The sequence below is a fragment of the Manacus vitellinus genome, unplaced genomic scaffold, assembly GCF_001715985.3.
Source record: "Manacus vitellinus isolate BGI_N305 unplaced genomic scaffold, ASM171598v3 scaffold_16_pilon, whole genome shotgun sequence".
Taxonomy (NCBI): domain Eukaryota; kingdom Metazoa; phylum Chordata; class Aves; order Passeriformes; family Pipridae; genus Manacus; species Manacus vitellinus.
The window spans coordinates 16,263,246-16,280,011 of record NW_021939189.1 but is presented as its reverse complement, the minus strand read 5'-3'; the positions used below and the strand labels follow the sequence as shown (position 1 = coordinate 16,280,011).

General features: G+C 45.7%; 1 protein-coding gene across 2 annotated transcripts in view; it reads right to left on the bottom strand.

Moving 5' to 3' along the window:
* ARIH1 (ariadne RBR E3 ubiquitin protein ligase 1) overlaps positions 1-16,766 on the bottom strand; it is a 29,300-nt gene that overhangs the window by 7,470 nt on the left and 5,064 nt on the right. Inside the window, exons 2-9 of one of the 2 annotated variants that reach the window (XM_029958662.1) lie at positions 15,656-15,800; positions 11,525-11,617; positions 11,107-11,162; positions 7,459-7,525; positions 6,681-6,787; positions 6,129-6,171; positions 4,558-4,629; positions 2,618-2,749 (exon numbers count right to left, since the gene is read on the bottom strand). In XM_029958662.1, the coding sequence (XP_029814522.1) occupies positions 2,618-2,749; positions 4,558-4,629; positions 6,129-6,171; positions 6,681-6,787; positions 7,459-7,525; positions 11,107-11,162; positions 11,525-11,617; positions 15,656-15,800 (715 nt within the window). The remainder of the gene's footprint in view (positions 1-2,617; positions 2,750-4,557; positions 4,630-6,128; positions 6,172-6,680; positions 6,788-7,458; positions 7,526-11,106; positions 11,163-11,524; positions 11,618-15,655; positions 15,801-16,766) is intronic. The other variant, XM_029958663.1, reaches the window with a different exon arrangement.

Genomic DNA, 16,766 nt, shown 5'->3' with positions numbered 1-16,766 from the left:
GCTCAGGGCTTCAAGCTCTGGGATGCAAACTAGGACAAAAAGACCCTTCCAGTGCCTAAAGGAGCTCCAAGAGCTGGAGAGGGACTTGGGACAAGGGCCTGGAGGGACAGATCAAGGGGGAATGGTTTCCCACTGCCAGAGGGCAGGGTTAGATAGGATATTGGGAAGGAATTCTTCCTGTGAGGGTGGGGAGGCCCTGGCACAGGTTGCCCAGAGCAGCTGTGGCTGCCCCATCCCTGGGAGTGTTGAAGGTCAGGTTGGACAGGGCTTGGAGCAACTTGGGCTGGTGGAAGGTGTCCCTGCCCATGGCAGGGGGTGGAACAAGATGGGCTTCAAGTTCCCTTCCAACCCAAACCACTCCATGATTCTGTGATCTAATTATAGCCCTTTTCTCACAGGGAATGCCATCCTTTCCAAGCTCCTGTCAAGCAAAGCACAAGCAAGAGAGGTGACACAGTACAGACCCACAAAGCTGTGTAAAAGTGTAGAAGTTGAACATGATTAAAAATTAAAGCCATGAAATGCACATACTAAAGAAATGCTCAACACCAGTTCACAACAAGTGGGAGAGATTTATAGATTAAGGAGGATAGAGAAGGAAGATTTTCTTGAGAATTACGGCTACACAACAACATAACAGCCAGCAAATCAAGTTACTAAACCTGCAGAGTATTCTGCACATTATCAGTCATACCAGGACACAGAAGTGACCTCATTTACATTGTTCCACCCAAACAATTTCATGCTGTGCTTGGAAACAAAAGTCTGGGCAAACCTGGCAAAGGAGAACAATCCTGATTCTGTCCTAAAAAAAACACCGTAAACCTCAGCTGCTGTTTTATAAACAGGAGGCTAAACAGAAATACATTTCTTATTTCAGGGCAGGTGAAAGAGATTAGTCCTCTCCAGAACTCCCACTGATGGCCATCAGCCTCCCAGCCACGTTCACAGCAACACCATCACCTCTAACCCGTCCTGAAGAGAAAGAATTCTCTAACACCACAGGATTTCTTAATGCTTTTCAACAAAACCCAAAAATGCTGAACTTAATTAAGGTTAGCACAAAGTAGTACACCCTGACAACACCTAGAGTCACAGAGCCAGGCTTTTTTAAACATATTTGAAACACCAGCTCATCCGAGAGGAAAAGATGGCACTTGGACACCTTTGGAAAGATGCTGTTCACACCCCAGCACGGTGAGAAGCGAAGGAGCACAGTTCAGTGCTGGGGAGGATTGTGAGTGCTGCCAGAGCTTCCACGCCTCAGAACAAGTGTAGGATTTCCAGAAAATACAGAGGGAGCGTGTGTTCAGACATTAAAAAGTGACCTGAAAAGGGAGAGAACTGGGTTTGTGCCATTTTATCTCGCTCAGAGGAGAAAAGGGCCAATGGTTTCTCTGGAGGAAGAAAATGTGCCTGGTTTGTACATCAGCCATTCAAGCCCTGTCTAGCCCGGAAGGTGACGATGGGATGTGCCAGGAGCCAGGAGCAGCAAGGTTGGGGCATTTTTAGTATCAGATGAACAACTTTCATTAACACCAATTTAACTTGAACAATAAAACCCAGTGCCTTGGGTGAAGATCTGCACCGTTAGTCTTTGTTCTTCTTCCTTTAGGAGATTAACATCGCTGACAGTCGGGTTTAAAACCAGTTTCCCCTCCTCCTTTTAGGCTACTTTCAGCCAGTCTTGATACACCTTCAGAGCCCAAAAGAAATGCACAAATCCAAGTTTTCTATAGTTTGCACTCCTCTGAATGTCCACTTAACAGAAGTAATGGATCTCTGTGGTTTCTTTATTCCCAAATATCTGAAACCTGCCAGTTTAACTCAAGAAAGGAACTCCTGAAGAACCAACTTTGTCCAACAAACTGGAAAAGAAAGAAATGTGCAAATCCTTGGATTATTCAACCCTGTTCTTCAAGAAGACTGAGAACTACAGGCTTGATAAAGAACTTGTATTGCCTTATCTCAACTTTAAATTAATTTAGTTAAGCTGAACTCATGTGAAAGTAGCTTAGTTTAAGAAAAAAGCCATCTACTCCAGCACACTGCTTCAAGGACTGTATCTTTTGTAGAAGTAGAAGGAATTTAGGTCTCCTAAGTGCAAGTAAATGAATGCAAAAGGATAAAAAAATTATATCGGAAACCACAGAACTCGCTACTCAAATCTCCTCGTTTTTCATTCAGACCATTCTACATAATTCATCCAAAAATGCATCACATCATTCCAGTTTGGGAACAGAACCCAATTCAGCTGGGTTTCACTTTTCTATTCTCTAACACAACAATTGCCTAATTTTCCTTTCCCATTCTGTCCCCCAGGACAAGACGGAACAAATGTATCTCACATGCTCCGGTTGCAGAGGATTAGCCAGATTTCAAGCCCACATTCCAGAGGATTGGTATTTGTCTCTTACACCTTCATCTTGGTACAACAGGAAGTGTCCTTTCCTGACTGGAGCCCACATGGGACAGGGCTGCAGCTCAGCCTCATGCCTGGATGGCTCCAGAAAGCCCTTTCCAAAAGCAAGAAACAGCAATGGAGCCCGTAGTCACAACTGAAACGCTTGGAGAGTTTTTCCCACTGAAAATGGGGATTTTTTGCATCTGATGGTACCTGATTCCTTTCTACGTTCTTCAAAATGAAGAAATTCAACGCAGACTTTGGGCTCTGACTCTCAGTCCCTGAAGCCAACAGCTGTGCAGGCACAAGACCTGCCTCGACGAGCATGACTGCCCTGTTTTCCTGCTAGGAAAAGTACAGAGAGAGAGAAAGGACGGATGGATGCGTGCTCCGACTGTGCAATTCCCATCCCAGCCTATCACTCATGCTACAGCAGGACAGGCTTTTCCTTGGTTCCAGGAGGAACTGTGCTCCTCTCAGACACGCCCTTGGGTTTCTCCGTTGCTCTGGCCAAGGCCCGGCAGGAACTGCGGCGGGAGGAGGTGCTGGCTGGGGGACTCTGGGCCCATCCAGTTCTCCAGGGGCTCTGAAGCCCCCATGGCACATGTCCCAGCAGCCAGAGGGGGAGATTCCCACCTTCCCCACCCTGCTGCCCACAGAAGGCAGAGATCAGCACGAGGGGTGGGTTACTCTCCCTGCCAACTTTCCCCTCAACCAAATCCAGCGTCAGTTCAGAGAGAAGAACTGTCACATTGTCCTTCAGCTAATTCAATGGATATGGATACCACAAGACTCCAGGACAGTTGGCTTTTCCTCCCTGTTGCAGCCTGCACTCCAAAGTATTTCCACATAGGAGTGTCTTGGAAGATATTAGAGGAAGTAGCTTGGACAGTGCTGTTCAAGGACAACAGCTCTGCTGCTCACACCAGACTCCAGGAACTAAAGGAGAAGCTGGGCTGGTGCCAGATGCCACCCTCCTGATGGGTGTTGCCCTCCCAAAAAATCTTATTATTCCCAAGGCAGGGTCAGGTACAGGATGGGAAACCCCAAGATCCTCCCCCTGAGGGGCAGCAACAGATCCTGAGGGCTTTGACAGGCAAAATATGGCTGTGACTGTACCAATGTCCCAAATATTTGATACCCAAGGCTAGCAGTGCTTACACTCAGCCTCTTCCAAGCTATTGGCTGCTCTTCCTCAGGTTTAATAGGAACAGGACCTGAAGACCAACAAACTCTGATCAAATCTAGTTCAGTTCTCGAGCCATGATAGGATACACTCAAACAAAGGCAAATCCCCTTTGTTGTCAATGTGCAGGCTCCAAGCAGGGACACACAGCCCTCAGCCCACGGGACACTGCCCAATTCCAGCCTGATTCTAACTGCAGGATGGGTGTTTCTCTTTCACCATAATGCAACATTCCAGTTCAATGAAAACCAGGCAGGCAGCCCCAGAAAGCAGCAAGGCTGCTGCAAACAATGCCATTAACCAGTTACACAACAGAGCTAAGAAAACAAAGCAGCCATTTCCTCACTCCCTCCCCACCTTCCTCCACCCTCAGGCTCCAGCCAGGAGCCCCGGGCTTGATCCTCACCCCCCAGGGCATCTGCTGCTTTTGTTTCCTTGCCACCACACCAACCCTGGCTTTTATTCATCCCAAAATTATCAAACCCTGAAGTTTCAGGCAAAAGTTGGGCTAACTAGGATGAAGACATTTACATAATAAAATCTCAACCAGCTGTTCTGCCAGTCCAGACCTGGAATGCTGCCCAGAGGAAATGAACCACTCCAGGTCAACCCCTGGGATTCAGAGGCAGATGTAAGTGATCCCAGCAAACCCAGCACGGGTGGTGGGAACATGTTGCACACATGGAGCAAGGCACAGGCTTGCTTAGGGAAGCCACTGGTGCCAGACAGGAGCCCAAACACCTAAATCTCAAGCTTTGGCTCTCCAATTAACTCTTTCTTCCGAGAGCAAACGCCACTGAACCTGAAGGAACTCACCTGTTTGCTCTTCAAACAAGAGCATTTCAGTGTACTGTACATTTTAAGGCTTGCTCTTAGCATGGAAGAGAAAAAAAAATCCTAGTGCAGAGGAATTTGCTTGATATATCTATATAAAAATCTATATATAAAACATGAGAAACCCCCTCACCTTTGTGTTGGCTGCAATCCAATTAGAAGTTTCACTGTCATCATCGCACTTCTTAATCCACTTCTTTAACCACTGTCAGAAAAATGGTGAAAGAACAGAGTTAAGTCTAAATAGAGGAACTGGAAATGTTCCCAAGGCACCTGCTTGCATTAAGGAAAGGTACACACAACCACATGGGAATAGGGGGGGTAAGTGCTGGGAAACTGTGCAAACAGCAGCTAATTTAGGTGCAGACAGTTCCTGCAGCACCGTCCTGATCCAGCAAGCACGAGCACCCTCACAAACACTTCTGCAAACTCATTTCTGTTCTCCAGTTGAATCAACACAAACTTCATGGTGGACTCTGAAATAGTAAGGACATTTTGGTTCCAAGGTGACCTAATTTTGACCTTCCAGAACCTGAAGGGAGGTGACAAGAAAGATGGAGAGAGACTATTCTGAAGGGCCTGGAGTGACAGGACAAGGGGGAATGGATTCAAAGTGACAGAGGGCAGGGTTAGATGGGATATTGGGAAGGAATTCTTCCCTGTGAGGGTGGTAAGGCCCTGACACAGGTTGCCCAGAGAAGCTGTGGCTGCCCCATCCCTGGAAGCATCCAAAGCCAGGTTGGATGGGGCTTGGAATACCCAGTGGAAGCTGTCCCTGCCTATGGCAGAGGAGTGGGATTGGATCACCTTTCAGGTCCTTTCCAAGCCAAACCAGTCTCTTAGCAGTGATGTGCCAAAACTGCTGTCAGACCCTCTGTGATGCCGAGCTTCACATCAGCCAGGTTTTATCTCAGGCTTGCAATGCTCGCCTCATGCTCATTTCTTTTTTAAACCTTAGTGAGAACATGGCTTTATCAAAGTCACAAAAGCAAAACACTGCTTGCATCTGCTAGATAACAACCTGACCACATCCAGCCTGGAAAGACCAACTAAATCCCGCTGAACCTTTGCTGGGGTTCCCCTCCCCTCTCCCAGGGCAGGTTTTGTGTCCCTAGGAAGGCAAAGTGCTCTGTCCCCAAGGCATGGAACATGTCTGTCCCTGAGCTCTGCACAGGCCACAGCATCCCAGGCTTGGTTACAGTTTCTGACAGCTCCACAAACAGTTCTACAGCTCAGGGCACTGCAGCAGGTCCAGGACCAAACTAATTCCTTCGGTACAACAGATCACACGCCTGACAAAGCAGCAAACACCGACAGAAACACCTCGTACAGGAATGCTCCTTGTCCAAAAAGCATATTCCTCCCTCTGCAGAGGGTCACAGGTGGAACAGCCTCCTCCTCCTCCACACATTTCCCACCTGGCTGAGGCACCTTTCCTTCACAAGGTCCAACTCTGAGGCTCTCAGCATGACAGGAAAGGCCCCCAGTATCATTTAACTGGTTCTTTGCCCCCTGTGGTCCTAACAGCTGAGCTACTCTGCTTCCTGATGGGAACAAGAGTTGGACTCAAGGATCCTTGTGGGTCCCTTCCAACTCAGGATATTCTATGATAGGCCAAGCTTGGGTTTCATTTCTAAGTCCTGTACACAAACTGACTTTAAACTTCCAAGTCATACATTTAGAAAAGAACTTTGATGTGCTCACCTTGCATTTAACAGGATCATGCCAGTTTTCACCGCAGTTAAAGCTGCGAGGGAAAGAAAGGGGAAAAGTAAGCAAACAGGGCAGATAATTGTACTTTTAATTAAACAGGGGAAGTTTTCTTCTGAGTTGTTCTAATGAGAGACCAGAGCCAGTCCTAAGGAAACATCTAAGCCTACACTGCCCTCCAGCATGAAATCCCTCAAAACAGCATAGGACAAAGGGGGGGGAATAGCTTCAAACTGACAGAAAGCAGGGTTAGATGGGATACTGGGGAGAAATCCTTCCCTGTGAGGGTGGTGAGGCCCTGGCACAGGCTGCCCAGAGAAGCTGTGGCTGCCCCATCCCTGCAAGTGTCCAAGGTCAGGATGGACAGGGCTTGGAGCAATCTGGTCTAGTGGAAGGTGTCCCTGCTCGGGGCACAGGGTGGGATTGGATCACCTTTCAGGTCCCTTTCCAACCCAAACCAGTCTGGCATTCCATGAATACACACCATCACACTTTCAAGGCAGTAAGTAAAGAGCAGCACCAAGGTCTTTTCCTGGCTGTTCTTACCAGAACTGACGCCCACATTTGCAGCGCACGGGTTTGGCGTCAGGATATTGGACTTTGACGACGTGGTGGCAGTCGGGGGCAGGACACCACTTTAACAGTCGATTACACTGCAGAACAGAGCACAGAACCCACAGGATGGCACAGGGATGTGCACAAGGACACCTCCTGCCCTGCACCCCTTTGCCATGGCTTCAACCATTTGAAAAGATGAAACCCAAACCCACCACAAACATCACTTCAAACAAAGGGCTTCAAACTTGAGCCCACTAACTTCTTATCCTGCACCCAACAGTGAATCTGAACACACACAGCTGGGATAATGAAAAGCTTTCCAAAGCACCTTTCTCCACGTTTATTTTGCTTTCTCCAAGTTTTATTTTTGCTTTTGCCAAAAACAGTTTTGCAGCTTTACTTCTAATGGCAAATGTTTAAGGTGTGTTCCCTTTCAGGGCCGTGTTTCCTGGTTTTCAGCCTCAAGTATCCCAGGGAACACTGAAGAACTGTAAATATTAAGTGCTCCTCAGAACCTGTATATTAAACAACAGCTCTTGCATTCTCTTCATCTCTAGGTCTTTTGTCATAAAGGTTTTTTAATCTTTTCCTACAACTATCCCTGTAACCTAAAGGGCTACAAAACAATCTCTGTAGTCACACTTGATTAGAGATTATGCAAAAAAACCTGCTCTGCCGTTATAAAATAGCCTCAAGTCTCTGGTTTGGTACATATGCAAGACAGAACCACCCAAGAAATCATTAAAAATTTCAAATAAAAACTCACCTCTACAAAACTATTGGTTATTAGATGCTGGTACTTTAATTTAACCTTGGAATCTGTGATCAGACGCCTGTGGGAACAGAAAAAACAGAAAAATTGTAGTAGAAAACTCATTTTTTCCATACATATCCAATAAGTTAAGACAGAGAAATGGGTTTGATTCATCCTTCTACATTTGCAGTTACCTTTTGTACTTACTGATCTCTACTCACTTGTTAGATCACTTATTATTATGAAAACTACACGCACTGTATTTAATATATATATATATATATATATATATATAAGCTTCAAAAACAGAAAGCTCATGCATTTCAAAAGAACTGAACCACTTGCTGTGAGGATTTTTATTTTAAAATACTTTCCTGAAGAGCCCAAGAAACAAAGCAAATCATGTAAACAGTTCATTTACATAAAACATGCACATTTTGTGGTAAATCCCTTTAAACAGCTCCGGAACAACCGCTGTGTGGTTCATAACTTTGGGAAACCTCAAGTTATCTGGGTCTCACTGGAATGCCACGGCTTCAGGTGAAAAATTTATTGGTGTTTTAATCTATTTACCATAAAAACAAAGTTGATTTGAATTCGACACCACTGAGGGTATACACAATGTGGACTGTAAGTCCAGACATGGACTTTAATTCCCAATTGGAAGGGGAGAGGAAAAGCAGGCTGATGGGAACCCTTTAAGACCACTTGTCTTCTGGGCACACCAACCCAGGTGGCATTTGCAGACTGCCCAGTCTAAATACATCCCAAATACTTTAATTATGGATAGCTGAGCACCTTTATAAATGTCTTTTAGATACAACTGAAGTGTCTTCCCCCATATCTGAATACAAAGTAGGACTAACACGCCCTTTGTGGTGTTTCTGGTTTAAATCCTCCTGTGGAACACAAGCCTTCTACAGGCCATAAACATTGGAATTACTGGGTTATCCATTCCAGGTGCAGCCCAACCCAAGGGTACTCCTGCATGTTATCCTGCCAGTGTTGCATAAATCCCAGCCCTGGGCAGCCTGGGGAGCTCCTCACCAAACCACACGCTGGTTATTACATAAAACACAGCACGTGGCAGCTCAGTTCCCAGGGCTAAAATAAAACAAATCAGCTGACAAAGCATCTCTTCAGCCCTGTGTCCATGGCAAGCCCGCAATTCTGGAGTTCAACTTAGTGAAAAATAGAAAAACTCAAATTTTAATTCCATACAAATTATAAATTTCACTTTTTTACCCCATACTTGGGCTTGTAGACATAGTAAATGTCACTTCAAAAATTTATTATGTTATCAGAATATATCAGGAACTGGAATTTAAATGAATAGTCCTGCCATGACTAAGCAGAGCACAAGGAGCACACAATCCATTGGTTTTTTGCTTATCAAAATGCTTTGACTGCCCCACGTCAACAACCTCACCTGCTCCAGGTCCTACAGCACCACTCAGGTCAAGACTTTCAAGAACTTTGCTTGGAATATGACTGTCTTTTGCCAAATCATAAAGGAAACTAGACAAATTAAAAGATGAAATCCCTGCCCAGTGCCCAGAAATCATATTTTGGGGTACATTCCTCTGTGAGCAAAGCTCAAAAAGAAGCAACTTCACCAAAAAAGCCAGGTGGGAACAACAAACTCTTGAAAAAGCAGCCTTTAACTTTGAGTTTAGTTTGGAACTACACAAACTCAAAACCTCATCCAAAGATGGGAACAATCCTTTATCAGACCATAAATTAGAAGTGAGGCAGAACTCCCTATGACTTCCAAACAGGAACCCAAAATCCATCCATTCCCACTGAGTGGGCTGATTGCAGAGTCAACCAGGGCAGAAATGAGGGCAGCCTACCTTGCTCATTAATGCAGTTAACAACTTGGCAAGGGGGTGAAAGCAATTCCTAGTGGCACAAGCAAAGGTGAGTGAGGGATAGCCACGGATCACCCCCAGCCAGGCTGGAGGTCCTGGAAGAGACCCTCCCTTCAACCTTCCCACTCTAGTTCAACAAGGACAGAGGATTCTGAGCTGGCCAAATACTCACAAATCCAGGAAAGTCACCTGAATTGCCAAGTTTGGACTCATATGGAGATAATCCAACTTGGAGGTGAGGGCAAGTCCTGAGAAGGGAGCAAAGGAACAACTGATGGATGAAGACTGATGTCCCTACACATGGCATGTTAACCTAGGTTTCTGTAGCTTGGAAAGCTGGAGACTTTGTAAGAAGGAAAAAACCTAAAAAGAATAACTAAGGACACAGAAATGGATGCTGATTCCAATTGGGATTCCTGACATTTTTATTCATGCTATTTCCTAAGACTGCCAGTTGTCCACCTTGGTTTTTAAAGGAAGCATGAGACTTCAGCAAAAAAACACACCTTCCTCCCCCTGAAATCCAGGTAAGATCAGGGAAAGGTGGATTGTTACCTCTAGAAAATGTTTATAGTGTTACTTAGACAAAGAGACTTTGGTTGCTTCAGCACCCAGAGCCATTTCCCTGTTCCAGGCCTCCTGTCTCTGCCACCTCCAGGCAAGGGGCAATCCCATGGCACTGCTCTCCTCTTTTCCCATCCTTTCCTTGCTCCTGCCACCACGGCCTCCAGTGATTTCAGCCACTCTGCTTCATATGCACTATTTGAACAGCTCATTCCAACTGTTGCAATCAAGAAAATACTCAAAAAGCTTCCTGCTGAGAGTGTTCAACACCTCAAGTTGAAGTTCAAACTCTGGTAAACAAAAATCTCAGTCGAGTTACTCAAGATATGCCAACTTCAGCTCAGTTTCCACACACTGAACTCTACAAACCAGCCCCTCAACAGGGCAGGAAAGCACTTCAGCTCCTTCCACTTCCATCCAGCCTACACTCCATGACTAACTGAGAGCCACTACTGCAGAGGGATTGGGAAAAATCACTACTCTGAAAGCAACTGATAATAAACCCCAGCAAATTAATATCAATGAGTGAGTCAGGCTTCAGGAAGGAAAGAATAAGTTAACAGAATAACCCCCATTGAGATGTTTTTTAGCAAGAAGAATTAAAATGAACTTAATGAAGGTTCAGAATTACGAAGGATATTACTCATCCAATAACCTCCTCCAATATAAAAGAGAAGGAAGCTCATGGAATTCACTGCTCCACCACATGTGAGCAGTCATCCTACAGCTGGATAACTTAATAACTCCAGTGACACAGGCTCACACACCAGCTTAACCAAATCTGGTGTTTGAGGGTACCTTGCTTCCTATCAGGGGCATAAAACACACCCTACACCTGCCTGTACAACTCATGTCCTCTGACTCACCCATCACCTACAGGACTTGGGGAATCAGTGGGTTGGCCTGGGAAGGAAGGCCCAAATTCCTACATGAATCAAAGGAAACAAAATGCACAAAGCAGTTAAACTGGGTTTGGAAATTCTGCTCTCATGACCAAACTGGTCAGGGAGTCTTTCCTCTCCCAGTGCTGCCACATAGGTGTTTCAGAGCCACACAGAAAGTCAAGAGACATCCCAATATCAAAACAGACCATCCAAGACAGACCTCTCTGCTGTCTGAAAGCCTGGGTGCAATCTGTTACTAGCATTTGAATACATCTTAACAGCACATGAGTAACAAAATGCAAAGAGAGGAAAGCCAAGAGGTAGGAACTGAGCGTACTCACATAACTGTATTGTCATCCACTAAGATATCACAGCCATGGGCAGGGCATGAAATGGTCTGAAAAACACAAAAAGGGCATGGGAGGAACAGTGTTTATCCTATTTTTGCTTCATAGAGAATTCCAAGGCAACAGACTTCACCACAATCCATAGCAATCAGAGTGCTTTAGCTCTCCCAGCACATCCCAGGTGTGGCCCTGTGCAAGATTCCTCCCCCCCCTGCACCAACCCCATGGAGTTCCCTCCAGATCCACCTGTGGCAGAGGCTACGGCCCCCAAACCTTTGGGGGCTGGGTTTTCTCTGGGTTGCTCTTCTGGATTTTTTAAACTTTACTAGGGAAGACTCTCCCTTTTCTTTCCTCCTCCTCCCCAACACCCAGAATTTCCAGAAATAAACCACGAGGTAAGTTGACATTTTACCTGTCCCATGCCTTCCTCCATTATTTTGGTAGTTAAATATTCACTCCAGCACTGCATACAGAACTTGTGTCCACACTCTAGGCCAGTAAAGTACTGCAATGACAGAGAACACCAGGCATTGGATCATTTTATCACATGGATTCACTCCATAATTTCAATCTCCTTAGTACTGTGCAGTTCACTCATCACATCTCTCACCCCCACACCAAACTTGAGACACTATTTATTTTGCATCATCACCACTACAGAACATTGCCCAGGCAGCTTTAGTCATGCTTCCAAAGCCAGGCTCTAATCCCCAACCCCAGCAGTAAGGAAAGGTGTGGCCCATGTTTCCATCCTGCTTGCCTATTTCAATTTATCCTTGTTTTTTAGGAGTGTACACAGAGCTCTCTCCTGTTTGACTCTGGAAATCAGTCAAATAAATGCAACACTAAACAGGTCACAGTGATAGGATTATTATACAGTCTTCATTCCTCTTTTTTTTTCCACTTGACACATGTGGGTGCTGCCCAAAATCCCAGACCTCCTTAGGAAACTTCCCCCTGAAATCCAGATGCTCATCAGATGAAGACACTACGGATCCTAATTGGCAGGTGTAAACTGCTAAATAAAATTCAATAATGATCAGCTGTCACAGACAGCAACAAGGACAACTCCATCCTTGTCTGCATCATCTGCACAGTGTGTATCAAGATTCCATCTGGGACTGAGTGGTTACACAAGGGGTGGAGAAGCAAACACTGCTGAGGAAACACTGGAATTAAGGTACTTTGCTCTGGTCAGCTTGAAGTTATTTTATACCCAGAGCCAGGGGCAAGGAAAACTGTATTTAAAACGCTTCACTTGTACCACTATAAGGTAATATTTGCTGGCTTAGCTTTTCAAACCATCATCTTCTCAGCCAGTGAGATAAAACCAGAACTCCACCCTGAGATACCATCAACCTGCATGAAACTCCACAGAGGGAAGGACCCGGAATCCTCTGCAGAACAGCCCAAAACAGCAGCAGGATGGTGGTAACTGAGGAAAGGGGAGTCCATTTTAAGAAAATATTCTTCCCAACCCGCCTCCTTGACCATCACAGATTTATTTTGTCCCTCCCACACGGGTGTATCAGCTGGGTTTTGCTGAGGGAAGGTGCCTGTCAGCACCTCCTTCCCACGGGCTCCCAGGCTGTGATTCACACTGGTCTGGCTCCTGCCACCAGCACAGGCTGGAACCTGTGAGCAGCAACACAGATCAGTCTGACCTGAGCAGCCACTGAAGTGAGCTGAGCACCTGAAACACAGACAAACCACAACAAAACCAACAAAAAAAATCAGAGAGGAGGCCAACACCTGCGTGGTGCCAGGTACACCAGGCTGAAAAAAGAGACCTTCCAATTCCTGAACCTTCCCTGAGCCAGCTAACGAGGGCTCTGATGCTCCACAGGTGCTGCTGTGCCCAAGTGACATCCCCTGGAGCTGCAGGATTATCACTGACAAGTACCAACAGCTGTAACTTTTGGGATGCCACAGCATGCAACCATCCCAAAGACAGCACTGACTTTTCCCAGAATTGAGGCTTCTCCACATGTGATGAGAAGCAAGCACAGACAAGGGGATCACCCCTTAATGAACCCAGCACTCCTGCAGCAGGCACACACGAGGAACCACTACAGAACACAAAACATCTTCATTTAAGGCTTGTTCTGATTACTTCAGGCAGGGAAAAGGTTTGCTAAATGCCCACAGAAAGGCAGCCACCACACTTCCTCCCAGGCTGCAAGGAATTCAGAGTATCTCTTGACTCTTTTCTTTACTTTGAGGGAGTTCCCAATTATTTTTGGCTCAGCTGACAGCAGATGTCAAGGGAGCCAAGCAAAAGGGGTGACAGAAAACCCCGAGTGCAAGGGGAGCAGTGGCTCCTGAGGCAGCCCTGGTGTCACCCCATGTGTGCTCATCACCCACAGGCTGGACAACAGCAGGGTGTTCCCAAAAACATCCCCACCCTGCAGCCTGGCCCTCCAAGGAACCTGAGGGTGGGAATGCAAGAGAGGAGAGAGGCAAAGCCATGACCCTCTCATTCCTGTCTGACCAGTAAGGGTTTCATCCAAAACAACTGCTGGGACTCAGCACTGCTTGTTGGGGACACAGAGTGGGTAAAATATCTCCCTGAAGTTTTCAAACTTGCAGGATGAGAGCATCCAATGCCTCGTTTTGCTTCCCAAAACCTCAGCCCACAGTTCTTTGGAGATGACTGGAGCTACAGACACCCTGTAGACAAATACCACCTGCAGTGACCCCACGAGAGGGGGAATATTCAAGACTCTGACTTTCCTGCAATGACTGTACACTGCAAAACTTCTTAACAGCTCCAAACTCTCAGCTTTCCATAGGCTGAGAGGGGAACTCAGGAAAAAAAAATTACAGATTTTATGTGGAAAAAAAAATTAGCATTGCAAGAGGATTTTCAAAGTCAAGATTTTAGGTTAGGCACTGAACATAAACATAATCCTAGAATTCGTAATTCACATCAACTAAAACAGCTTCAAAACAGATTTCAGTCACCTTTTAGACAGACACTACAGCCTTTTCCTACAGGCTCCAACTTTTATGTGTGGCAAAGAAACAGAGGTTCCCCTCTGATGTGTCTTAACACCAACATCAGAGACAACCCTGCTCACCTGCCACTTCTCACTGGTCCAGCTAAAAATCTGCTCTTCTGGCAACTGGGCCACTACTATTTTTAACATTTTATTTGAGCTGCAAGTTCAAAAGTATTAGTGTGCTTTGTGTAGTTGCTGTCAGGAGCCAGAGAGCTGCTTCCCAGGCAGTACATGTACCCCCAGCAAGAGGAAAGGCCTGTCAGCTGCGAGTTGTACCTCCAGCCAGCACAGCAACTACATTTAAAAGGGGAGAATAATATATTAAGAACATGACATCTAAATTTGAAGTTTCCACAGGGCCCATTTGATGTCTTCTCCCATTTTTCTCCCTCAGTCCTCCACCAATTTTCATTTAAAATGTTGCATAGCCTAAAATCACATTTATTTCCTTATTACTTAACATGGAAAGCCTGCAGTGTTTAAGCAGGATTTTAGCATAAGGTAGAGGGACAAACAAATTTCTCAAGCTTGTCTTTGTTTTCAAAGCATCTTTTTATACAAGGCAAGCAACAACTCACCTTTCCAGCTACTCTCCAAAAGGCAGGTCAGGGCACACAAGGCTTAAGAGGAGACACATGAAGCCTTGTGGTTCCTGACTCAAGACCAACAGTGACCTTTAAGGCTGAGACCGTGAGGCCTGAAATTGGGCTTTGCTCAGCTCTGCCTGATCCAGAACAACCAGGGGGCTTCACCCCAGGCTGCTCATGAGCCCCAAACTCATTGTGGTTCCCATCCCACCCAGAGCAGAGTGAAGCCTTTTGTCTGGAAAGGTCAGGCACGTGCTTTAGGGTGTTTTGGAGGGGCAGGACAGCTCCCCCAGCAATGGCAGGTTCCAACCAAGGAACAATTCCTCACTGTGTCATCCTGCCTTTTGGCAAAGCCACGGATGAACCTTCCCATTTGAGCCCTTCCACTCATCTCCTTTTCTCCTGGGATCTCCCACCAGTATGTTCTGCCCCTGGGAAATCACAGCAGAGCCTGGATGTGTTATTAAAGTATGGGAATGCTTCCATTTTGTCAACAGCCACAAAAAGAAGCCCCACCATCACCCACCTAACACAAAGCAGGAGGCTGACCCAGAGCCCCAGCAGGCACTGCCACCCCCATCTCCTCCCACTGAGAGGGTGTTGTACAAACAGAAGAAGATCCAGACAGCCACATTTTACTTCTGCTCAGTTTTACTCCAGACTTTCCAGTCTGACTATTTTATATCATTATTTACCACTTTTAAAAGCTCTTTTCTGCCGTCACTCTATTTAAGTAAATCCCTTTGCCCATCGTGCTTTCCACATATTTTTTCTTTCATGTACCATTTATTTGCACATCTCAGCTGGTACCTGAACTTGCCAAAAATCACCTGCTTGCTTTTTTTCTGAGCTTTCCTACACGGCTGCCCAGGCCCCAGCACCTTCACAGGCTTTCTGCAGAATAAAGTTAAGCTTCAGATGGGAAATTTGGGGAGTTGCTGGTCAGGTACTCACCGAGTTTGGGTAGTTCAGATAGCAGATCTGACAGGACATATCCTGGGCTGATGACCTCGTGTTCATCTGGCGTGTCCGAGATTTTTTACTTGGATTAATTACATGACACTCTGCAAAGAGCTTCTCCAAGTTGCCATCAAAGTACCTGCACGACACAAGAGAGAATGAAAATTTCACTCCCTTCTCTGTAAGTCATTTTTCCATTCTATTTGGGAGTTAAATGTTGCTTTTAGTATTTCCAACCTTGCACACCCACTACTTTTAACAAACTCTTCATTAACACACCACAGAGGTGGGTATTGGACAACTCCATCACCTCCATCTCACTTGAATTGCACAGTCCTGAAATTCAAGTACCTTCAATTCTTCAGCTGCATTTCAAGTAATTCATGATTCTCCCCCAGTGATTGCTTTGCATTATGACTCCAGGACAGGAAAACTAGAGCAAGAACATCCTACTTTGTAGTCCATCCTAAAGCACAGGTTTGAGGGCCCCAGCTTCAATTCTCTTTCCAGTTCAAGCCTTCCATTTTTCCTAATATTCTAATCACCAGCCATTTGAGTATCTTTTGTCTCCAGTCAACCTGAGGTATTTTAACAACCTCCTAAAAAATACAATTTCAGGTTTACAATGCTTCCAAAGATTAGGTGCCTTGTGGAAAAGAGGATGCAAAATTGGTTGGGGGGGAGAGAAAAGACCACTTTCTTTCTACTTCCTATTCCCTTAAGGGAAAAGATACTGGTTTGCTTTAAAGGCTTATAAAAAGCTCCTCAACCTGGGGAGGAGGACCATATTGGAAAGAATTGTTGTTAGGCAGCTCAGCCTCTTCCCTGGATCTTTCACATCTTTCTCCAGCTGCAGCAGCTGCAAAGAACTCATTAAATCAGACAATGAACCAGCTCCATCACCTGCACACACATCCCCCAGTCAAACCCAGTCAGTCATTCCCCAGCTCCCTCACAGCACTACCCACCAACAAGACCTGACTTACAATTAAAAGATAATAATTTTCCTGCTGTTTCATATGTTTCTCGATGCAGGTCACATATTTTAGATCTTAAATTCCAGGACACTGAATTTGGGAGGAAGTGGTGAGTTCTGGCATCGCAG